Source organism: Thunnus maccoyii, chromosome 17 (genome assembly GCF_910596095.1).
Source record: "Thunnus maccoyii chromosome 17, fThuMac1.1, whole genome shotgun sequence".
In the NCBI taxonomy this organism is placed as follows: domain Eukaryota; kingdom Metazoa; phylum Chordata; class Actinopteri; order Scombriformes; family Scombridae; genus Thunnus; species Thunnus maccoyii.
In genome coordinates, this window is record NC_056549.1 from 11,453,880 (window position 1) to 11,478,373 (window position 24,494).

The 24,494-nt window shown below is 40.5% G+C and overlaps 1 protein-coding gene and 1 long non-coding RNA gene across 3 annotated transcripts in view; one reads left to right on the forward strand and one right to left on the reverse strand.

The window, feature by feature from the left end:
• LOC121882030 (1-phosphatidylinositol 4,5-bisphosphate phosphodiesterase beta-4-like) overlaps nt 1–24,494 on the forward strand; it is a 72,054-nt gene that overhangs the window by 39,192 nt on the left and 8,368 nt on the right. For both annotated transcript variants that reach the window (XM_042389955.1, XM_042389957.1), the window contains 28 exons: nt 2,215–2,295; nt 3,658–3,717; nt 6,763–6,906; nt 10,269–10,348; nt 10,472–10,525; nt 10,649–10,730; nt 10,840–10,940; nt 11,472–11,529; nt 12,493–12,601; nt 13,303–13,513; nt 13,789–13,882; nt 14,109–14,188; nt 14,330–14,414; nt 14,513–14,603; nt 14,707–14,802; nt 15,118–15,263; nt 15,858–15,950; nt 16,084–16,222; nt 16,513–16,597; nt 17,254–17,378; nt 18,557–18,608; nt 19,213–19,315; nt 19,605–19,769; nt 21,629–21,833; nt 22,759–22,847; nt 23,053–23,209; nt 23,301–23,350; nt 23,982–24,047. In XM_042389955.1, the coding sequence (XP_042245889.1) occupies nt 2,215–2,295; nt 3,658–3,717; nt 6,763–6,906; nt 10,269–10,348; nt 10,472–10,525; nt 10,649–10,730; nt 10,840–10,940; nt 11,472–11,529; nt 12,493–12,601; nt 13,303–13,513; nt 13,789–13,882; nt 14,109–14,188; nt 14,330–14,414; nt 14,513–14,603; nt 14,707–14,802; nt 15,118–15,263; nt 15,858–15,950; nt 16,084–16,222; nt 16,513–16,597; nt 17,254–17,378; nt 18,557–18,608; nt 19,213–19,315; nt 19,605–19,769; nt 21,629–21,833; nt 22,759–22,847; nt 23,053–23,209; nt 23,301–23,350; nt 23,982–24,047 (2,901 nt within the window). The remainder of the gene's footprint in view (nt 1–2,214; nt 2,296–3,657; nt 3,718–6,762; nt 6,907–10,268; nt 10,349–10,471; nt 10,526–10,648; nt 10,731–10,839; nt 10,941–11,471; nt 11,530–12,492; nt 12,602–13,302; nt 13,514–13,788; nt 13,883–14,108; nt 14,189–14,329; nt 14,415–14,512; nt 14,604–14,706; nt 14,803–15,117; nt 15,264–15,857; nt 15,951–16,083; nt 16,223–16,512; nt 16,598–17,253; nt 17,379–18,556; nt 18,609–19,212; nt 19,316–19,604; nt 19,770–21,628; nt 21,834–22,758; nt 22,848–23,052; nt 23,210–23,300; nt 23,351–23,981; nt 24,048–24,494) is intronic.
• Nucleotides 13,789–19,696, reverse strand: LOC121882033. The gene is made up of 3 exons (XR_006092010.1): nt 19,438–19,696; nt 19,217–19,331; nt 13,789–13,873 (listed from the first exon to the last, which is right to left on the reverse strand). It is a non-coding gene; the product is annotated as an uncharacterized LOC121882033 (long non-coding RNA).

Below are 24,494 nucleotides of genomic sequence, written 5' to 3' on the forward strand. Positions count from 1 at the left end.
TGGCTGGTGTTTGGTTTCCATGGGGACTGAACAGCCACATATTGACAGACAGTTGATGAAGGCAGCACAGGTCAGAATTGTGAGAGACTGAAAACAGAGAGCAGATTAACACATATTTCTGTTGCTTGCCTGCTTATTCATTACTGCTTATTTTATAACATTTAATATAATATTTGAAGATGCCACTGTAAATTATACAAAGCTCAGTTATCAGTTGATATACACTGAATTTGCTGATACATACTGAGGGTACAGTACCAAAAAATGATCTGTCATCCATTAATTAGACTTACCTCGTGAATATAACTGTATTTCCTCATTGTTAACAATGCAGATCAGAAAAAAAGTAATACTTATAAGATGACTTTGAGGCAATATAAGCCTATTATACATGCAGCATAAAGATATTTACACTTTCCTTGCAATATTATACGAAACTTACATTGTGAAATTACAATAAAATATTATGAATGGAAAAACAAAACAGCGTGAACAATCATAGCAAGATTGGGACGTAAGGTAAATAACAACATGATTATAATCACAAAATAAGGAAAGTTTACACTGAGAATTATTGCCTTTTCATTTTTGCATGAAAAATCATTAATAAACTCTGTGGAGTTTCAGTCATTATCTGTAGAGCAACCAGCTGGTCAGAAGAGTCAGAGTGGCAGGACATGAAGCACTTCCTGTGTTTTCATCTCCCAACCAGTCTCCCAGCCTGTTAAATGCTAGAGGGCACGTGTCTGTGTGTGTCTGTGTGTGTGTGTGTGTCTGTTTTATGTCCCTCGGATGATCATTCATGTCAATGTAAACAAAGGAGTGTTTGTGTGTGTTGAAATCTCTTCAATTTGCTCCCATTTAAGGTAGTTAATAAACAAATAGTCTGGTTATTTTTGTCTCAATGAATGGGACAAAACTGAAAACACACACACACTTTCTGTCTCAAGCTGCACTTGCCCAGGCACTTAGGAAATAATGTACACATGTTGAGTTCATGCTGAACTGCCACAACCAAGAGTATCTGTCTGTCCCTCTGTAAAGAGGGACATTTAGACCTTCATCTAATTGTTCCTTTGCATGCAGAAGACAGAGTGTTCCCATAAACCTTTTAGCTTTACCAGAACAAGTCATCTCCTAGAGTAACAGTAGCCTCCTGTATGCTATTAACAGTCAAGAGGTCTCATTTGGGACCATCTCTCTCTTAGAGTTGGTTTTCACAATGTGCAACTGAAGCTTGTGTCAGTCCTAATTCAGATGAAAGAGACTCAAGCTTTTAACTGCAGTCTCATTTCTAAATGGAAACAACGTAGAACAGTAAGAACAGCCAAATAACCAGCCAGCTTATTCCTATCTGCAGTGGTGTTTCTCATGGCAGCAACATCCTGAAATGATAAATTAAGCGTGGGTGTGTGTGAGTGTGTCACACTGTTCCCTATTCCTAACATTAATAGAGTTAGAGTGACCTAGCAGCAATCTCCTATTCTATTTTTTCTCCCTCATGTTTTATTTTTGTCAGATGTGTGATTTAAGTGAGATTAAAAAAACAAAACATACACAAGCACTTTGACGCAGTCGTTCAGCGCAATCAGCTTCTAGCAGCTGATTGAATCGAGTGAAAAATGTTTGGGTAAGATAAGCCGGCCAATGTCAGTAGATTTTCACTCCTGTCGAACTGAATAGGGGTCGCTGCATGTCGCATACCAGCTGATTGATGGAGAACCGAAGTATGTGTGCTCACTAGCGTCATAGTAGCTGAGCAAGCACACTTTCGGATCCCTCTCAGACACAGGCACATGCGCTCACGCAAACATTCACACATGCATCCCACCTGCGGTCGTCCCCTGTCTCCAATGTACAGCACTGTGTTCCAGCTAGATGATGTTTGCATTTAACAGTTAATGACAGTCACATTTATCTCACTTTGTGTTTGCTCTAGCGATAGGTTTCATCTCTTCTGAACGCAGTGTGTGTGTACATACTGAATGTATTTGCACATACTTTATGTGTTTTGTGTGTGGGTGCGTGTGTGTCCTTAGACAGGCAGGTACATCTTAGAAAATGAATTAGTGCTACGTCTGTTTTTCTGGTTGTTTAAACTCTGTGTGTTAAACTTGTTGGCTGTTGGCTGCATGTCAAATAAAATCCTGTGATTGATGAACCCTCTTCTCTTATATTAAAAAAAAAACAACAACAATTTTTTCCCCTCTGCAGGACCCGTACTTCTTTGAGCCCAACTGTCAGATGAAGGTGGACGAGTTTGGCTTTTTCATCACCTGGAAGAGTGAAGGAAAGGTACAATCTCCACCTCTCCACCTTTTGTATTCTCTTGTCTGCTAGGGGGGGTGGGGGGGAGGGTCTTCCCAGCAAAAAGCCTAAACATGATCTGTTTCATTATCATTATATTGCTTCAGGACAGAAGTCAGGTGTCATGTTTATCAACACACATAGTCTGGACCTTGTTATTCTTTATGTAACATTGAATTTGAATATGAACATCTGTTCTTATTTGCATAAGCTGCCCAGGGATATAAGTAGTTATACAGTAGGTGGTGTTTTTACTACTCAAATAGTCTGGTGCTTAAAGCAAATAGGTCAACATTGTTTCATCACAATGACAAAAGAGCAAATAAAATGAATAAATAACACCTGACCACCAATTCCTTCAAAACAGAATGTATTCCATTTAAGAATAAGAAATAAGAATAATAAATACTTTATTAATCTCAAGGGAAATTTAATTAACAAATCACATACAATAGAATGAAATACATAGTTAAATAGTAAAATAGAAAAGGTTGTTATTATACATTGTGCAGTAATTATATACGTAGTATATAATAAAATGGAAGTAGTGAGATAGATAAAAATAGTTATTGTCCATTGTGCAGTGATTATATACATAGAATATATGAGTGATTAAAAAATAAAATAAAAGTAGAATTTTTATTAACTAGCTTGTCCAGCCTGTTAGCATCCACAGTTTTCAGACCACAACCCCAGCACACTACTGCATAGAAAATGGCACTGGATACCTCTGACTGGTAGAACATCTGCAGCATCTTGTTGCAGACATTGAAGGATTGTAGCCTCTGCAGGAAGTAGAGCCACCTTTGGCCCTTCTCGTAAAGGGCCTCTGTGTTCTTGGTCCATTCCAGCCTGTTGTCTAGGTTCACTCCAAGGTATTTGTAGGAATGGACTACCTTGACATCTTCCCCGTGGATGTAGACAGGGTTCAGAGTAGGCTTATTCCTGCAGAAGTCCACGACCAGCTCCCTCGTCTTGCTGACATTGAGCTGCAGATGATGGTTCAGGCTGTATCACTCAATGAAGTCGTCCACCAGGCCTCTGTGTTCTACCTCCTGTTTCCACGTTGAGACACCCCACAATGGCGGAGTCATCTAGGAACTTCTGATGGTGGCACAACTCCAAGTTGTACCTGAAGTCGGAGTTGTACTTTGTCTCTTTGTAGTGATGCCGCTGTGTGCTGAGTATTAGAAATGACTGCAAAATCACAAACAAAATGCAAAAAATGCAAAATGACCTGTATGTCTTGTTTTCTCAATGTTTTCCCCATCCTTCCCTGTTTTCTCTCTGCATATCCTTTCCTCTTCCTCTTTCTGTTTCTTTCTATCTATCTGTGTATTTCTGCTGCAGGAAGGCCAGGTTCTCGAGTGTTCACTCATTAACAGTATTCGTGTTGGTGCCGTCCCGAAGGTGAGACCCCAGAGAAGACAATTTCCTTCCTTCCTCCTTGCGTCTGCCTGCACAACATTCACACTCTCTGCCTGCTCCAGCCTAACATTCATTCTCTTGCTCCCACAGTGACAATAGTAGTAAAATCTGGGTAAACTGCCACATCAGGCACGTTATTCATGCCTTAATGAGCCAAGGCTTCGGTGGCATATCCTATCGATTGACTGACTGATTTGGGACTCTCATTTGAGTTCTCACCATTGAGCTTCTCTTTGAAATACCAGATTCACCCAGGGCACTTCGAGAACATAAATGCGTAATATTTAACTCATCAATATTTATACAACCCCGGCTGAGTTTAGCCGCAGGTTGTATCTGAAACTTATTTTTTTGCAGCCCTGGCTTGTGCTTTTGCTTGATTATGATGGTCTGTCAGAGCACCACTGGGTTAAGGGGTTCACACCTTGGGATCAAAAGCTCACAGGTGTAAGACGTTCTGTCTCTGACAGATTTTTTCTTATCCTGTAATGGGAAACTACGGAGCCCCCCTGGGGTCAGCTAAGACAAGAAAGATCCATGTGTAAATCTGTTGTACAGGTCGTTTTACAATCGTTTTACAGGTCCATGTGGATTCATAATCTGGGCCCACAGATTTGTAAACCAAACTGTGTGCACGGATTTGTACACCCTATCATAATCCTGAGTTTTATTCATTTTTACTGTTTTTTTTTTCTTTTTGACTAAACGTCCTTGTTCTCTGACGACAAAAGTCATTTTAGCGCATGGATCGCAAATCCGCAATCTTGATGAATCTGAGAGCACAGTTTATAAACCGTGTGCACGGATTTGTAAACTGAGAGAACAGATTTACACATGGTTCTTTTTTTTTTTCAGCTGACCCCGGGGGGGCTCTATAGAAAACTGATCTTGAAATAACCATGTGCACCAACTAGCTGCATTATTCTGTATTTTCAGTGCATCTGGCAATCAATCATTTTTGGAGGTGATATGGAGCCAGATAGACACACAAACACTAATCTGTATAGTTTCTCTGTATATTAAATATTGATTACTGCAGTTTTTCCTCAACAATGATACATTACACTGCAATATTGGTCATCATGGAAACTAGATGAGTCATAAAAGCTGTTATGGGAATACCAGTGTGGATGCATGCTGTTAATTAGGATGCAAACCTGCCAAGCCACTAAAAGTCAAAGGCCTGACTGGAAAGACTGGTGTGTACTGTGTGCATAGCCATTACCAGGTTGCATATGTATTGTTGACAGCATGTGGCAATCTGTTTGCCTAGTCCTCTGTGTGGACGTGTGTGTATGTTCATGTGTAAGGGCACGTATACAGATACTGCAGCCTGATAGCAGCTCCTCCTGTTTTCTGAAACACTGTATGCTGTTCTGTAAGTAGCAGACTAAGAACTAGTGAGAGCAGGACTTCTCCTCAGAGGCTAACATGGTTACACAAGCCCTGAGAGCTGTTTCAGATAATCCAATGAGTGAGAAAAGATGAATGGCATAGGATGATTGCTGGCTGAGGTTTTAAAACGGCAAAGCCTGTTGCCTGTTGCTGTTAATTCAATCATATAACAAAAATACATTACTATCTTCCACGGTGACGATAGTAGCAGAGTGAAATTTGATTGAAAAGATGAGAGGGAGGAGTCATGCTGACAGTGAGAGAATGTTTTCATGGATTTTCCAATTTTACCAGTTTAACAAGAGTTTGCAGTCATTTCAGGTTGTAGATTATTCTGAGGAAAATAACCAGGATAACTACATATCTTTAAATGTCCAAAATGTTATATCTAATATCTTAGAAGCATAGGTTATTGTAGTTAGAGGTATTCATATTTTCTGCTTTTAATCTAGATTGTTGTAATTCATGTAGTCTTAAATTTAAAGCCATATAAATGCAAAAAATGTCTAGAATTCTGTAGAGGTCTTAGTTTTTTGCATATATAATGCTGTTTTTCTGATTTGATATAACATTAGATAATGTTATTGATAGATTATTGGTGGTGTGATTTTTCTTATAGTGCTAAATTACAGATAGCTTTCTTACCTTCTTTAAGTGTGCTCAATCAGAATCCAAATCAGTCTGTTCTTGTTTGCTTAACTTGGTCCGGTGACATTGAAAAGGTCTTAGAAATTCTTAAGTTTTGCAGTCTGAAACACGTTCATTTGCCTAATCTGATACCCTGACCTTTGACATTATGAAGGGTCTTATAAGAGTGTATGTATGTTCTCTGCAGACACGGGCATCAACATTAAGAAACAGTGACATTAGAGACAACAAATCATGTTTGAGTGTCAAAGAACTTGTATTTTCAGCAAACCTATGGCTCAACAAAAGGATCTGATATGAAAATGAAATGTGTGTGTTATGTGTCCTTTGTTTTTTTTTGGCTTGTATCTTTTAGGCAGAGACACTTTAATTCTACCAAACTGCACATGTGCTTTACTCAGCTCACATAACTGATCAGTTAGCTAATCCTTTTAAAATGTTTATGTAAGTTACATAATGTTACTCATCACTTGACATTTGTGTGGCACTCATTCACAGTCATTTCCTCTAACCTTCTCCAACCTTCTCCTGTTAAGTGGTGACTGAAGTACTGCTTTCCAGTACTGTATTCAACCAAATCTGGATTCAGTGGAACTTTTGCAGGATCTGTCACATCATTGGGATGAGTTGTAGCGACTAAGATTTAATTCCTTCTTCCATGATGGATATCGAGTATATCCCTCTTTAGCTGACGTGGAGCTTAAAATCTCCCATGAATAATATGTATAGTATATACAAAAATCTGAGGCTTCTCCACAACAGCAATAGACTTTAAAGTCCTTCTTTCTAAGCTCCTTTCCTATTGTGTTTTTTTTCCTATTGTGAGTAAGAGATTAGACCCCCCCTTCCCCCATTTCTTCTACCAAGTAATCTAGGTTTCTGAAATTACTTGACACCCGAACAACAGTTTTCTGTACACATACTGTATTTGTCCACCTCTCTGCGACTGTCACTTTGCATACTAAGCTCTTTTCTCTTTCTCAGGACCCCAAAATCTTGTCATCGTTCGAGGCCATTGGAAAAACGGAGGCAGACTTAGAGGGCTGCATCATTTGCATCTGCAGCGGCACAGACCTGGTCAACCTCAACTTCATGTTCATGGTGGCAGAGAACCCAGACACAGCCAGGGTAAAGGCATGCATGCACCGAGCTAGCTTTTCCACAGCTCAGTGCTTTGGCTCTGCACTCCTGACTGAAGATGAGAAATGGTGCAATGACTTGCTGTAGATGGAGTGTAGAGCTTGATTAAATTTGATAATTTTTCATGTCAGTGCAAAAAGCCAAAGGCAGTGCAGCTTTTATCCAAATAACACTACAGCGAATACTTTTTCCTATCATCTCACAGCCCCAAGAAGCAGTCTAGACAAGCATTTAGATGCATGTCCATGATGGTCAGGAGACAATTTGGTCTGAAAGCAAAGCCAGTGTAAATTCTGCGTGATTCATTTAACATTTCCACAATATAAAGAAGCTAAAAGAACACCCAGACACAGCAAATATTTAATTCAGCAACTAAGCAAATTGCCAGGTGAATGGTTAATATGCCAACTCCTACACAAGGCAGATTTGGCCTTGGTTCACTCTGATAAATAGACACATTTTGAATGACTCATTTTCCCTGTCTCATCCCATCTCTATCTCCCTGTATCCCTCCTGCTCTCCTGCTTTTGCTGCTATTTTCTGTTCCTTTTGTCTCGCTCCCAGTCTCTTCTCTCTCTCTCTCTTTAGCTCTCTCTGTGTTGTTCTGCCCACTCCTCTAGGAAAAAGCTCTGTGAGAAGTCTGACTGCCTTATTAAGTAGAGAAACACCTCTCCGGCGTTCTCCTTATCGATCTCTCTCTCTCAGTCAATTCTTTATTTCTGTTTTGGGCTCATACAGACATACAGACATATGACACTCCCTCCTCTGTCTCTGCGGCTCTCTCTTTTAATCAGTAGACATTACGATTGCTGACCCCTGCTGGCAAACCTCCAGACCTTGTATAGTCCACAATACACAACTCTGTATCTGTTTTCTGGAACTGTATTGATCTAGATTTGAAGTATGACACTACTCAGATTACCCTAAAAAGTGCACTGTCAGTGGCGGCATAATGTTTCACAGAAGCATTAAAAGAAAATTAAAGCCAATGTCTGTTAATGGGTAAGGCTTGTGATTTTTCTTTTTTTACCGTCAAAAAATCATTTGAAATGACCAAAACCAATATTATGTCAATCTGTCTTTCAGTACTCTCCAACATCCTGACTCAGTATGTGGCATTCCCCATCCCATTCTTTCCTGCAAAAGATGTAATTCTTTCACAACGGGTCATCAATGTATAGTTTCATTTTTTGCCACACTAGTGGCATGGCTGAATTGATGACATTGTCACCATTTTGGTCCAGACTGAAACATCTCAGCAACTGTTGGATAGATTGTCATAAAATGTGGTACAGATATTCATGGTCCCCAGAGGATGAATCCTAATGACTTTGGTGAACTTTTCATGTAGTTACTTTTCGTCTAATTTGTCATTGAAATAACATTCCCATCAGCCTCAGCTGTACTTTATGTTTTGTGCTAATTAGCAAATGTTGGATGCTAACCCACTAAACTAACATGGTAAACATTATAGCCTACCTGCTAAACATCAGCATGTTAGCATTGTCATTGTGAGCATGTTAGCATGCTGACATTAGCATTTAGCTAACTAAGAGGCTGTAGACTTGTTTTAATAAAGGCAAAATAATGTCCTACAAATGCCGGGCAGTATAGTTTTGAAGAAACGTTACTCAAACAGTATTTGGTAGTGCATTTGTTGGGAACTATTTTCAGCTGTGGATTAATTTTTAACTGTTTTTGGACAACAATCAAGGTCCAAAGCACAGAGGAATAAACTATGTCTGGCTTTGATTACCACTTATCAATAGGGTGCATTCATTGTTGGTTTTGGTATTTTCATGGGATTTGTTGACAATAAGAAAAATATAACCTAAAATATTTCCAGCTTTATCCTTAAACCTTTTGTCAAATGTTAGGATTTGTGAGTTTAAGATAACAGGCTGCTTCAAGGCAAAGAAAAACTGTAAAGAAAAAAGAAAACTGTGAAAGTCTTCTATTACGTGACAAATCGAGTGTGGCCCAAAGGTGTGGCAGTAATTGAAAGATACAAAGCCAAAGGAAGAGAAAGCCCTTTGACAACTTAAAGCGAGGTCATTTTCTCAGCCTGAAGGATGCCTGTCAGATAGCACAATCAATCCACAATAAATAACATACAAATAGTTTTTGATACAAGTGAAAAATGTTGTTATATAAGCTTGAACGTTGTCATTCACAGTTTGTCTAGAAATATTTTTCATGCAGAGGAGCCCACCAGCTGTGACATAACACTGGAATGACTGAAAGTCATATTTCTAGCCTCGATGAAAGTATTTTTATGTATATTTAAAGATGTCAGTTATGACACAAAAGAATTTCACAAACAGTTTCAAACCAAACCGAACTCCATGTATGTTTTGTGTCAGTACAGATCTGTCATTTGGCACCACAGTGTTAGTGTTTATGCATTTCCCATGAGGGTGTTTTTGTGGTGATGGGTGTTATAAATGATGTTAGCGCTCGGCAGAGCTCACTGCCACAGGGCTGCCAGTGATATTCATGCAACAGCCTTCAGCAGGGAAGCCTGATGGTTGAAGCACAAACACACACACACAAACACACACACAAATTCAGGTACACGGTGTGATCCCCCACAGTTTAAAACACATTTGCTCTTACTATTTCTGTCTTCCTCTCTCCCTCCCTCTCTCTCACACACATATATACACACACAAACACACCATGACACCATCACCACCTCCCAGCATGCAGGTGGCCCTAAGTATCAGACCTCGGGAGATGACAGAGTTATTTACATCAGCAGACAGACATTCACACAAACACACACACACACACACAAACACACAGCTTCACGGACGCCACATGCCCAAACAGACTACCCCTGCTGCACCCGTTATCTTGCTTAATGTTTTTATAATGATGTCAGTAATAATTTGCTGCAGAATTGGAGGACAGACAGAGCTCAGCAGAGAGACGGGAAGACAGAGGGGGGGGGGGGTCAAAAATGTTCAAAGTATCGTCCTCCGTGACATTTCTGTCAATGCAGTTGGCAGTGTATTCATGTAAAGTTACAAGGCCTTCTCTAGCTTTTTGTTTACTGTCACTGCTTGCAGCCTTGCAACAATTCACTGTGTTTATCACTGTGTGTATGTTCTGTATATGCCCGTGTGTTCTCGATCGTCCTGTCAAAGCACTCGCCCGTGTGTGTTTGAATTAAGAGGTAATTAATTTGCTTGTGTTCATTTCCCCAAAGGCACTTACTTCTAAACACAGTGCACACTCTGGATACCCTCTCAGCTGCTGTGTTTTGTGTAGGTTTTTTTGCTGGGCGGTGTGTTTTCGAGGTTTGGAGTGTGTACACGTCCTGAATACTTGTGCTTGTTTGTTTGCAGAAGTGGATCGAGGGTTTGAGGTCAGTGATTCACAACTTTAAGGCCAACAATGTCTGTCCAATGACCTGCCTCAAGAAGCAGTAAGTGCATTTTGCAGCACACTCCCATAACATAAACTTGTTTTTCTCAAAAAATCTGTCCCATCATCATTATCTTAAGGTGTGTCTCTAATCTGTGTATCTTTATTTCCTTCTCTCATTTAGTTGGATGAGAATGTGTTTCCTGACCAACGTTAATGGGAAGATTCCTGTAAGAGGGTAAGAGTAAATTAATGGGATATTTTGTCAACCACTGCCTCATTCTCTGCAAGAACCCATTGTTCCAGTATAATTCACTCAACTTTGCTCTATCCTTGGTCTTTCCCTCCCTCTCATTTATAGAATTACACGGACATTTGCATCAGGGAAGACAGAGAAGGGGATCTTTCAAGCTCTGAAGGATCTGGGCCTTCCTAGTGGAAAGGTCAGATGACAATGTAGACTGTAGTGGTCAGATTCATCTATCCATTCGTTAGTATCAAAGCTTTGTATTATAGCTCTAATGTTAACATTTGGCGGGGTTGTTTCCACAGAATGACGAGATTGAACATTCAGACTTCACCTTTGACATTTTCTACGCACTCACACAGAAGATCTGCCCTCGCACAGACATAGAGGAACTCTTCAAGAAGATGTGATTATCTTTTTCTTTTTTTTTTTTTAACCTGCCTGCACTTTCCTTTGTAAATGTTATGTTCACTTTTTTTTTACCTCAAAAATAATAATAGAACATTTTAAATCCTCCGAATAAGCAACTTACAAGTACCCTTGCACTGCATTGTACTCATGTTATCTTGTGTCTAAATAGAACAATGACATTCACTGTTAAAATATTCCCCAAGTGTGAGCTACTGCATCTTGTTGGAAATAATCAGGACAAATGTTTCTGCGCCTGCTGCACTAACGATGTCTGGACAGCCTAACCTGCTTCTACAGTTCAACATTAATTATGTTCTACCTAATGACAACATTTAAAAAAAAAAAAAAAAATGTGTTATTCAGAGTGATGATTAACATGTTATTACTAAAAGTGTAACATTTAAGTATGATCCCTTTCAAGACAGCTGTTCTGCTTTCTAATTTTAACTGAATGACTGTGAGGGTGTCTATTTTAAGAAGCTTAACATTTTGTTGTTTTTTTTTTTTCTAATTAATTCCTTTGCAGCAATGGGAGCAAAACTGATTATTTAACTGTAGACCAGTTAGTCAGCTTTCTGAATGAAGTAAGCTCTTTATCATTCATTAACTTCTCTGTGTATTTGGCTTACCCGTGCCCCTCTCTGCAACTCCCCCGCCTTACCCCCATCCTGCTCTGGGTAGAAGTTGCCCTCCGGCTCTTACTGTACATCAGCCAACCCTCGTTAAAACTCTATTAAGGAGTTGCACAAAATATTTAACTTCCAGTCAGCCTACAAGGGCAACTTCATCCAACTCCTCTATTCTGCATGCCCACACTCATCCCATTTCCCCGTGTTCTCCCTACCGCGGCTTGCCTCCCCGTGTCTGATTGGTGTTGCCATGGCAACGGGAGGGTAGAGGTTTCCATCCTGTTGCTTCCCGCTGTCTGTGTCTGTGTTCTGTGGCCGTTCTCTTCTGTGTGGCTGAATACCTGCTTAGTCCCCTCCGCTGTGCAGTCGCGTGTCTGCTGTATCACTCACTCTGGACCCGCTTACGGAGCCAAAGCTTGGGTTAGACTAATTCCCACCTGGTTTACTGAGTGGGTAGTGGCATTAGGATGTTTTGATGCTGTTGTGTTGTTAAAGTAGAACTGCCTCATCACATATGGCTCCATGCTTTTAAGCTTTTAAGCAGACACTTAACCACTGCACCTGTTCGTGTGGCTCACATTTTAATGTGAACATCTTACAGTGAAATTTAGTTTTTGGTACATACTATTAAGACCCAAGTGCTGCAATAATTAATCTAGTGAAAGCACTCATATTGATGTAGAATAATTAATTTAGGACTAGTTGATATTAGCCCAGATTTCATCAGCACTTGCATTCTTAGAAATTAAAATTCTTGAAATGAGCTCTGTTGGTACTTTGTCCCATGTTGCATTAGGTTGGCCTGTGTGCTGTGTGTCAGTGCTGGATGTTTCTTGTACTTTTATCTGTGGATTGGTGATCCTGTATGCGTAGACAATACGTGTGTGTATATAACTCTACATTTGTGTTGCTCCTCAGAACCAGCGTGATCCTAGGTTAAATGAGATCCTGTTCCCGTTCTACGACCCCAAGAGAGCCATGCAGATCATCGAGAAATACGAGAGAGATGATGAGCTGAAGAAGAAAGGTAAAAGAGAGGTGTGGAGGGAAGCAGGATGCGGAGAGATATTTTAGGCTACGCTGCCATCTGCCTGTGTGACTCTGAAGCTACAGTGTGTCACACCAGGAAGCTAAAATTATTTCCAGCATCTGCCTTACTTTTCATCATCAGTGGGATAAATAAATAATTAACCGTCAGTAAATACACACTTTAGAGAGCCAAAGAAAGTGGTTCAACCTCAAAAAGCTATTTAACATGTTATTTTTGACACAGTAGCACCCACACTGCAATTAAATTACATTGTTAGACTTTTTAAATTATTATTATTTTGACTGGTCATATAATCAAAAATTGCCTTCATGTTATATGTGAGTTTCTAAATAAGTGTTAAAAATCCGTATTCACTGTATAGACACAAACGGTACATATAGGAGAGTATATATAATGTAAGCAGCCCAGTTTAAAAGCCAGCATTTCTTAGAAAAATGATAAATATCCAAAACAACATTTAATTCACAAACACAAAAGATTTAGATCTTACTCTATCAGTGTTTTAATATTAACACTTTCAGTAATACACAGTAAATGGCCTTTTCCATTTCAGGAAGTTTTGTTATTATATTTAACCACTACTCCACAACTCACCTAGCTATTCTACTGGGAGAGAGACACACTGCTATTTACCCTCAGTCTTACTAATGTCCACTTCCTCCTCCTACTTTCTCCAGGCTGTATGTCCAGTGATGGTTTCTGTCGGTACCTGATGTCAGATGAGAACGCTCCAGTGTTCTTGGACCGGCTGGAGCTATACCAGGAGATGGACCAGCCACTGGCCCACTATTTCATCAGCTCCTCCCACAACACATACCTGACAGGCCGACAGTTTGGAGGAAAGTCCTCTGTGGAGATGTACCGACAGGTCCTGCTGTCTGGATGCAGGTACTTAAGTGTGTTGAGATCTGTGATGATGATGACGATGATGATGGATATAATGTATGTGTGAAGGTGTAAAGCCACACAGGTAACACACATATGAACCTACTTGGATGCACATACACCCTGTTACTTATATGCAAACACACACAACACAGAGAGAAATATGAATGGAGAAATTTAACATGTACATTATATTACATGTACATCATTAGTGGATGCCTGCATGGACAGTTTCTGTGCACACCAGTGAGGTTTCTGTGTGCTTTCCATCCTGTCAGATGTGTGGAGTTGGACTGCTGGGACGGGAAAGGAGAGGACCAGGAGCCCATCATCACTCATGGCAAGGCCATGTGCACAGACATCCTGTTCAAGGTGAACACACATAGTCACACACAGCAGTACAATACAGTGCTGCTCTGCTCACTGCAACAGTTTTTTTTTGTGGCTGCCTCAATATAATTTCATGGTGTATGCCTGCCCCCTTGTGTTAAGAGTATGATATTGCATCTATCATGATTTGGTCTTCTTATCCCTCTCTTTCACATTTTTCATCTTTTTCTCTTTCATCCTGTTTTTCTACTTCCTCCTCTTCCAACAGGATGTTATCCAAGCCATCAAGGAAACAGCATTTGTCACGTCAGATTACCCTGTTATTTTGTCCTTTGAAAATCATTGCAGGTAATCTAGATTTACAATCATAAATAAGTAAGGTTATTAATACACTTAACATTATACTTTTGTAAATACCTTAGTTGTATTATTTTGTAAAGATACAGTATGTGAATCCAATTTACTGTGTATGTTTCTGTGTATTACTAGTAAACCACAACAGTACAAGATGGCCAAGTATTGTGAGGAGATCTTTGGTGACTTCCTCCTGAAACTGCCTCTGGAGAACTACCCGGTGCATACTTTGAATACCTTCCTGATCCACATTGCTTCTCAGAGTTTATTTCAGCGAAAGTCTTCCATATTTAAATGTGTGATTATTTTCTTTGACAGATTGAATCCGGGCGCTCTTTACCCTCTCCGAACGATCTCAAACGTAAAATCCTCATCAAAAACAAACGCTTGAAACCTGAAGTTGAACAGAGTGAGTAAACAACTCAGCGTATCAAACTGTTTAATCTGTTTATTGTGTTTTCTGTGTAGAAGCCAACATGTGTTTAACGTGTGTGTGTGTGTGTGTCATACAGAGCAGCTAGAGGCCTTTAAGAAACACATGGAGGCAGGAGAGACCAACACCCCCGCCATCATTATGGGAGAGGAGAATGAAGACGACACAGAGAACGGTCAGCTAACTGTCAGTCTGTTTGTGTGCATGTGTGAAATGGTAAATTGTAATATAGATTGAGAACAACAAGGACCTCAGAACTGGCCTGGCTGAGGTTCTCACATAGTTGCATAAACAGTATATTATAAAAGGAAAATTGGTTTTATTCCAACAACGATCAAACATTTGAATGTGTTCTCCATTCGCTGGAAAGTAAGATTTGCTTAGTGTCACAAGTAAAGACTGAATGCATCAAGTCTTTAAAAATATTATTAATATTTGGGGAAAACATGTGCTTCGACATTAATTTTTCTGTTTGTGTATGTGAGTGTAGGAGAAAAAGAACCTGAAGATAAGGATTTGAATTCAGAGGCTCCCAGCAGTCTGTCAGAGACCAGCGAGAAAGAGGCCAACAGTGTTTCCCAGAGTAACACTGTCAGCTCGAAGAAAGTGGAAGATCGCAGCAACAGTATCAAGAAGGTGGGCTGGCACTTTGACAATTGACTGGCTTCTGAAAATACCAAAATGAACTATTTAAGATCGCCATGAACTACTATCATCTTAGTCTTACAGAAGATGAGTGGGCAATGAGAATGAATGAAAGCAACTCCAAAGCTGCTAAAGTGTAATGATACTGTGCAGTATATGTCTTTAAAACAAATTAGAGTGTTTTAGCCAAAACAAATTTGTTATGTAGAGCCCACTTATTTAACATAAAGAAACATACTTTTAACTCATTAAGTGAAAAAACAGAACAGCTACAGGTATGAACACAAATTAGGAAACTGTTGTTGCTTAATAACAATTTGTATCAACGGTAATGAAGTGCAGAAAGAGATTTAAATAATAAAACTACAAACCAAAGATGTTGGAGCTGCTTATTACAGGCAAGAAACAGCTGATGTTTTGAGCGTTTATGTGTTGTGTCCTCTCTGTATGGTTATTGTACTTTTTCACTGTTAAAATAATAATCCTTTTTTGGATTAAATAAGTCATTATCGTTTGAGAAATAAAGTATTGACATTGAGAGTGAATGCTTGATGGTACATTTTCCATGTGTGCGTGTGTCTCCAGGTGCCTGAGGATGAAGTGACAGAGATTTCTGAAGCCACAGAAGCAACAGACGCCACAGATATCTCAGAAGCATCTGACCAAGACAACAAAAAGGCAAGCACACACACCCTAATAAAAACCAAATATCATTATTGGGTTAATACATAAGACTAATCCAGTTTATATAAGTAAGTGTATGTGAGACATACTGTAAGTATTTGTGTATGTTTGTACCTGTGCTGTGCAGGACGTGGCAGAAGACTCTGAAGAGGCTCTGATAGCTCAGTACACCTATGTGGGAGCCACCACTAACATCCACCCATACCTCTCAGCCATGGTCAACTACGCACAGCCCGTCAAGTTCCAGAGTTTTGATATGGCAGAGGGTGAGCTTTGAGTTTGTTGTGTATTTTGCAACTTTTTATTTGTTTCTACTGTGATCATGCAAACATTTTGTTCATGAATACACAGGATATTTGGGATTTCTTATTTAAAATATGAATTTTTAATATTAATTCGGCATTCTTAATATGAATGTGTTCCTCCATATAAAAGCAACACTTAGATAAATACCGTTAAAGTAAAAAGATTAAAACATCTAGAGAACTTTTCATTTGTTACATGTACTCACATCGACTCCTCCTGACAGTCCACATATTTATTCATTTTCTTTCAGAGAGAAACATCCACCATAACATGTCATCTTTCAACGAGTCCGTTGGCCTGGGCTATCTGAAGACTAATGCCATCGAGTTTGTCAAGTATCCTTTTGGGCTTTTGTGAACTCAAAGTCAATCACTGCCTTCATCAAACGAATATAATTGGGGATTAGAAAATGTATGTCTCTACATGTTTTTCATCACCCGTCTATCAGAAATTTCTCATTATACTGAAAAATCCAAAGTGACTGAAACTGAAAGTGTCCATGCTACCATGCTAATGCACTATAATCTCAATGCATTCATTAACAAGGGAAACACCTAACAAATTATGATCACCACTACTGTGATTTCCACTATTCTTCACTGAGCACATTACACTTAAAAGTGAAGCTTAAGTTTTAACTTTACAGATTGAGGTCACCTAAATGAGAGCTGAATGACGGGTCAGAGCTGATGTTTTTCTGACATATTTGTTTCCACTCTGCTTTCGGAAAAGAACTGTAGACCTCTAGAGGCCAGTGTGCCTTTGGACCCTGTGACTTGGCCTGACACACACACACACACACAGACACACACACTTTGCTTCTATCTCTCTCCAATGGGACTGCTTGACCCAAGCTGTTCACACTAAAAATAGTTCTGCAGTCTGTCTGATGCACACATGCACAAACATTCAAATGCACACACAAACATGTGCTGGAACACACTTGCTCTCCCTCTCTTTTTTTAAAAAATTTTCCTGAGCGTCAGCGCAGCTACAACAAGCGTCAGATGAGCCGTATCTACCCCAAAGGGGGCCGAGTGGACTCCAGTAATTACATGCCTCAGATCTTCTGGAACGCAGGCTGCCAGATGGTCTCGCTCAACTTCCAGACCCCAGGTACCACCGCATGTAACATGGGACCTCTGACCTCACACACACTCCTGCAAATACTCCACATACAGAATATGAATGTATATATGACAAACTCACACGTGTACGCAAATGTAGGCACACAGTCAACCCTCTGACCTAAGAAACTGCAGCATGCACTAAACTTCTGACCTCACATATTCTCACATCAAAGCTTCTCATGCATGTGTTGTTGGCTGAACATGGACCCACTAATCAACTACCCTCACTACCTAACCACCTTTCACATGCACACAAATGTGCATACAGTATATTGAAATGATGCATCACAGTGTATGACCTTCCAACTGGGACCTTAAGGTTATCCTACTGGTGTCATATGGTGTCTGACATGCTGTCTTGCATGTTTTTACTCTGTTAGACACACAGCAAATTAGAAGATTGAGAGAGAGTATTTGTTGAGTTAAAAAAAAGTAATTCAAAAGAAAACTGTACACATCAAGGTCTGTATTCTGGTCTGATTTGGCTGAGCTACTGTAGATATTTGAAGAAAAGTGTTGATTTGAGTCTGTGCTTGCAGAAGTGTTGCAACTGTCATATGCAAATAAGGCACGCAGGGGTTTTGACAGTGGGCCAATCACTGTCCTGAAAAAACGTAGCGGCGTGTGTATGCAATACATTCCACCTGTAGAAATTTAACACAAAATATTTTTTTAGTCTCTGTAATTGTTTATGTCATTAGGCTATGCACGCGTGAGCCTGAACACACATTTACTCTTCTTACCCACTTCATCTCTCTCTCTCTCACACACACATAACATTTTCACAAACCGTGACTGCCACATACACATCTATATAGTGACTGATGCCTGTTGGAAAACAGCTGCTGCCCCATGGCCAGAGGCTAAGGGGTCGGACCATATGGCCTGCTGGGAATGGGGCATGTGCAGGGCTGGAGGGGGGTTCACGCAAGAGGCGGAGCTTCTGCGATGGAGCGATAGATGGTTAGAGGGGAGGAGGAGAGAGATGTCAGGGAAAAAATGTATAAAGCCTTTCTCCCTTTCAGTCAAGAAAAAAACCCCACAGAAATAAATGCAACTGAACTAAACTGTTTAAGTGTGTTAGAGTTGATGTTTGTTTGAGTGATGTAAGAACCTGATATCTGTGTCTCAGTCTCTAAACACCTCTCATTCTCTCTGTCTCAGATCTGGCCATGCAGTTGAACCAGGGAAAGTTTGAATACAACGGCTCCTGCGGGTGAGAACAGCTCCTCACTCCTGTCCTTAGCTCATTCCCATCCCCTCCTTTCTCCCCCCCCCCCTCTCCAAAGCTCATCAATTAAAGCTTGTCACATCTCATTAGTGGTTGCCAGCGGCGACCAAAGCTACTGTCTGTCCCGAGAGCCAATGAGTGCTTTAGAGAAAGCGAGCTCCTCTTCACTCGCCTCTGAGGCTCTCTGCAGTCATCTATCTCTTCCTCTCTCCATCGTTGTCTCCGTCCCTCGGCTCTTAATACTGTCCCCGAGGGCAGAGATTTTACTGCTAATGCTGGAAATCTCGTATGTGGGGAGATCAGGGCTTTTGTAGATACCCATCATTACTAATGTCTCTCTGATGGGCCCTCTGTTAAAAAAAACACACACGCACACACACACTACCCGAGTGCCTTCTTATGCTGGACCTCCTTATTCCATATAGGTCATTGGGGAGCTCAATTGAAACTAAAAATGTTTATAGAAACATGTTATTACAGTTATATCTTACGTAACATCAGCATTCCCTTATTTGATTCAAAAGGTAGATTGATTTTGCTGTGTGTGCATTTTCCACATATTCATCATCTGTGTTTGTGTGTGCGTCAGGTACCTGCTGAAGCCCGACTTTATGCGGCGGTCCGACAGGATGTTTGACCCTTTTTCAGAGACACCGGTGGATGGTGTCATTGCTGCAACTTGTAGTGTACAGGTCGGGTCATCTGGCACTTTAATCCAACAAGAAAACAATGAAAGCCTAAAAATAAAGTTACAGCATTTTAGAATAAAATATATTGTTATATTTATATGAGGGCTAGTTTCAGGCTGAATTACCTCAAAGCATGGCTCTTAGCTCGTCTTCCTTATCTTCCTTTTTATGTGTTGTAAACAGCTTTTGTCTTATTACACACAGAGGTTACCGTTGTATGAAAACTCGAATACCCTCTCTGACATTCCTAACTTCAAAAGTATCCATACTGATGTCCCTCTTTTCACTTCAGGTGTTCTCTGGACAGTTCCTGTCAGATAAGAAAATCGGCACATACGTTGAAGTCGACATGTACGGCCTCCCGACGGACACCATCAGGAAGGAGTTTCGCACACGTATGGTGATGAACAACGGACTGAACCCTGCTTACAACGAGGAGCCCTTCGTCTTCAGAAAGGTAGTGAGAAGGGCAGGAGAGGGATCGTTAGGTGAGGGAGGGGGAGAGAGGGAGCAGAGGAGGTGGAGATAACAGATAAAGTGAGGTAAAACAAATGTGCAGGACGCACTGGAATGCTGTCTGCATTGTGATGAAAGCTGTGATATTTGGGCAACAGGAATCAGAGGAAGAGGAGGAAGAAACGGATGGAGGGCACTCAGGGCACTTTTCACATAGAGCAGGTCTAGACTGTACTCTTCATTTTACAGAGACCCAACGTTCCCCCATGAGCAAGCACTTGGCGATAGCGGCAAGGAAAGACTCCCCTTTAACGGGAGGAAACCTCAAGCAGAACCGGGCTATAGGTGGGCAGCCATCTGCCTTGACCAGTTGGGTTGAGAGGAAGAGGAAGAGGAAAGGGAGGGGAGAGGGGAGAGACACAGAGAAGCACAGCAACAACAATAATAACAAAAACAATGATAATCATAATAATAGGAATATGACTGATAATAATAATAATAATAGCAGGCCTGTGAGACGAGAAAGCACAAAAAACTCTTGGGAAGAAGCCAAGTTAGTAACATGCATAAATGGTACATGAATGCATACAGAAAAAAAAGACAAACTCATATAGTGATTTGGGATATTCCCGAAAAATAAAGAGGGTGACTGTGGTCATTTACAAATGTAGAGAGTGGGACAGCAGGAGTAAGAACAAGGGATACAGTTTCCCTGTGTTTTGGTTTAAAGACAGGAAGAAAGGGAGAAAGAACAAAGGACTGCAAGAAGAGAGGAGCATTCACAGAATCAGATGGAGGAAGAGAAAGAAAAGGAGAAAAAGAAAGATGGGAGATATAGAAGGCTAAAGAGAGAGAGAGAGAAATGTGTGTGTGTGTAATAGTGCTGCTCTCAGCAGAACGAGGAGTCTCTCAGCCATGACTGTGACTCCAGCTCCCCAACACACACCATCAATCACAGCCTGCCGCAGTGCTGCTCTGCTCATACACACACACACACACAAACTCAAACTCAAATCAAAGAGGGGCATCATAAGCAAAGCTGCTGGCAACACTCGTTTCTCACATCTACACACACACAAACACCCTCAAATACCATACCTTTTGCATGCACGCATACACAGCTCTGTCAAGATGACTCAGTGAACAATACACACAGTACATCAGCAAGGCTACATTTGCGTGAGCACACACACAAGCAAGCACTTCCACCCATTCATCTCTAGTGAGTATTCTGTGGCCTTATCTCTTACCTTCCCCTTCGTCTAGGTATTAATCATCCTCCTCTCTCCGTTCACTTATCTCCACACACAAGGCCAGTTAAGACTCTCGCTCCCTCTCTCTCTTTTTTTCCAAGGGGGTGCACACATAAGCTCATCCACAAACACAAGTTACACACACACACACATAACATACACAAGATATACTGCGCTCCCAGGATGCGAACTAGCTGTGGAGATGGCCTTGTCAGTAGTCAGATATGCTATATGTTGCTCTGCTATCATGCGTTTTCCCCTGTATCACACTGTGACGGTCCCCAGATACTGTAGTGTCCCCTCCAGTTTCATCCTTGACCTTCCCCCTTAATGATGCCGCTTTTGCTTTAGCTTAAACAAGAGACTTTTACTGCAATGCTGTGGAATAGTTTTCACACCAGAATGAGTTAAATAGACATCCCACAGTTGCATGGGGCTGATGACTGACTCCTAACTGCAAGTGACTCTTATTTTCTGTTGCACTTGCACCTCACATCTCTTTTCCTCCCCTGTTCCTAACACCATCTTTTTTTCTTTTTTTTTTAACTTTTTTCTGGTTCCTTCTCCCTCCCACCACCCTCCTTTTCCCTTCATCCCTCCCTCCTAGGTGATCTTACCGGATCTGGCAGTACTGCGCATCGCCGTCTACGACGACAACAACAAGCTGATTGGCCAGCGCATCCTTCCTCTGGACGGCCTGCAGGCTGGCTACCGTCACATCTCTCTTAGGAACGAGGGCAACAAACCCCTCTCGTTGCCCACCATCTTCTGCCAAATCATCCTCAAGACCTACGTGCCCGACGGTTTCGGAGGTGAGGGGAACAGAAACACACACACACACACACACACACACACACACACACACACACACAAGTACATTAAATGCAAAATAAAAATTGTTTCATGTTCTTCAATGTCTAAATGCTGAAGTACAGGTTTGTTTCATGCTGACATATGTTTTACTGCTCTCGGTTCATTGATAGCTTGTAATAAAGTGCCATCTGTAGCCTTTAGGGAGTGGAGAAGAGAGGAGTGGAGACAACTCTTTCTCCCGCTCACTTACACCCTGCCTTAGGTTGGTTTGAACATTCAGAGTAATGGCATGGCGCAAATGATTCTGAATCTGCTCTAATGGACAGTTTAAAACAGGCAGAAGCATACAAATGAGAAGGACAATTGGAGTTGTCATTACATAATGCCAAGGGGCATGTGCTGAGGAACCATTACTGTAACCATTAGACTTCTTCTATAAGATCTGCTGCCAGAATCACTTCCCTAACAGACACACAGCACTTTACTAGCACACTAGCTCAAAAAAAAATCCTCTCCTAAAGAAACAGTCTTCTTTTAACTAGAAGTAAGATCCTTCCAAGTATTGACTAGTGTACTTTCTTAGCATATGCAGGCCTTTATTTGGTTACTGTGGTCAAAGAAACATTGTTCTCACCACTTCAGAGGTGGCTCTGAATTCCCTTAGATTTCCTTATTGTCTTGTAATGATTCATCTTCACTTAGGTAATAAAAGGAATCTGTCATAAGCAATATTTGTACATTTTTTCACCATACATTTGACAAAGCACCAACCTTCACTCTCTTAAAGAAAAGTACAAAGTTTATACTGCATGACACATTTTAGTGTCATCTTTATAGCTGTAGACTACAAACCCATCTGGCATGTCAGTGGACATTTTTTTCTTTATCATAATCTGCATTTATGAATCATTTTGTGTGTTGCAGCCATTGTGGATGCTCTATCAGACCCAAAGAAGTTCTTGACTATAGCAGAAAAGAGAGCTGACCAGATGAAGGCACTTGGGATTGACACGGTACGCACAAACACACACCTGAAACTCCAGTCTGGGTTAATAGAAACACAGAACTCCATTGAGTTTTAAGAATCGTAACTGACTTTTCTCACTGTGGAAAAAGAACCCCACATGACAGGAATGCTGCAACTACACTACTCTGTATAACTGCAGTCATGCAAACAGCGTCCCTTTCCACTTATAATCCATCCTTTGGGTTTTGTAGAATGACATAGCAGATGTTCCCAGTGGAAGCTCAAAGAACGACAAGAAGGGAAAGGGTAAAGGAGACACTGTGAAGACCAGTGTGACACCACAGGCCAGCTCAGACATGGCCCAGACCTCCAACTCCGCCCAAAATAACACAGCAGAAACCAAGAAGGGTGAATACCGACTTGAATATATACATATTAAAAAAATACATATGCATACGATGTAGACACAGACTTCATTGTTTTTTCTCTGCTGTTTCAGATACTGCACTTGTGCCTAATGTCAGCATTGATGACTTAAAACAAATGAAGGTTGGTATCCTAACTCCTGATTCTTAACTCTTTAACAAGGCTCTTACAGCTCAGTTTGCAAGATATAGCATGTGAAAGAACTACCAAACATGTAATAAGTAATGTAGTAACTGTTAGTTCAAAAGGTACTTGTATTTAAATAACGAGAAAGTATGCTATTATTAGGTTTTTATCATCTATAAAATAGTTACCAAGTAAACTATTCATATTACACAGCGGGATGTGATTTCATATTAAGTTTTGTTATTGCTAAATGACCATGTTGGTATAATCTACTCATGAAATGGTACTACTGCTTTGTTAATTTATATTACTGCTTAATTTTGCATTATACAGTTACTGTAGCTAATGTAAGTAGTAATGACTAAGCACCTAATACTGTACTATTTCTTAATACTCACTTGTACAACTAATTACAATGTAAATACCTAATCTACAACATAATTACCTACCTGTGCCAACAAGAACTCGTAATTATCTCATAAAATACCTCATACAAGTAAATACTGTACTATACACATTCCTGCCAGAAAATGCAACCATTGTGTTGCCAGTCAGGTACAGTATGTTCAAAACCTCTTTGAAACATAACCTGTACAAAATAATTAAATATACTTCTCTCCCACTGCAGACATACCTTAAATTGATTAAAAAGCAACAGAAGGAGCTCAACACTTTAAAGAAGAAACACTCAAAGGTGGGTGATTGTTTTAGTGCAGACCTGTCTGTTAAGCCTGGTATACACTGTGCGATTTTGGGCTGTCCCAGATGAAAGATGACCAACATGACAGAAACGTGGTGATATCTTTGGTCGTGGCTCCGAAACGGTGGTCCTACGTCGCACTGTGAGAGAGGTTCAAAGATGGCCGTTGTCACAGTCTTGCGACCAAAGATAGCCTGGGACAAAATTCTGACAGTGTTAGAAATTTAGGATAAGCATCTCACAATGTGACTGCTGCTATGACCTCCATCTACTAACCAACCAATAGGAATGCAGCATGAAACAAAGAAGAAAATCTTGTCGAGTTGAGGCAGCAGAAGCCTTGTTTGTATGACGTGTCTTCCAGCTGTTATTCTTGCTTAGCTTCATTGTTACCACTATTGACTTGCTTTGTAGTCTACAATTCAGTAGATGTGATCATTG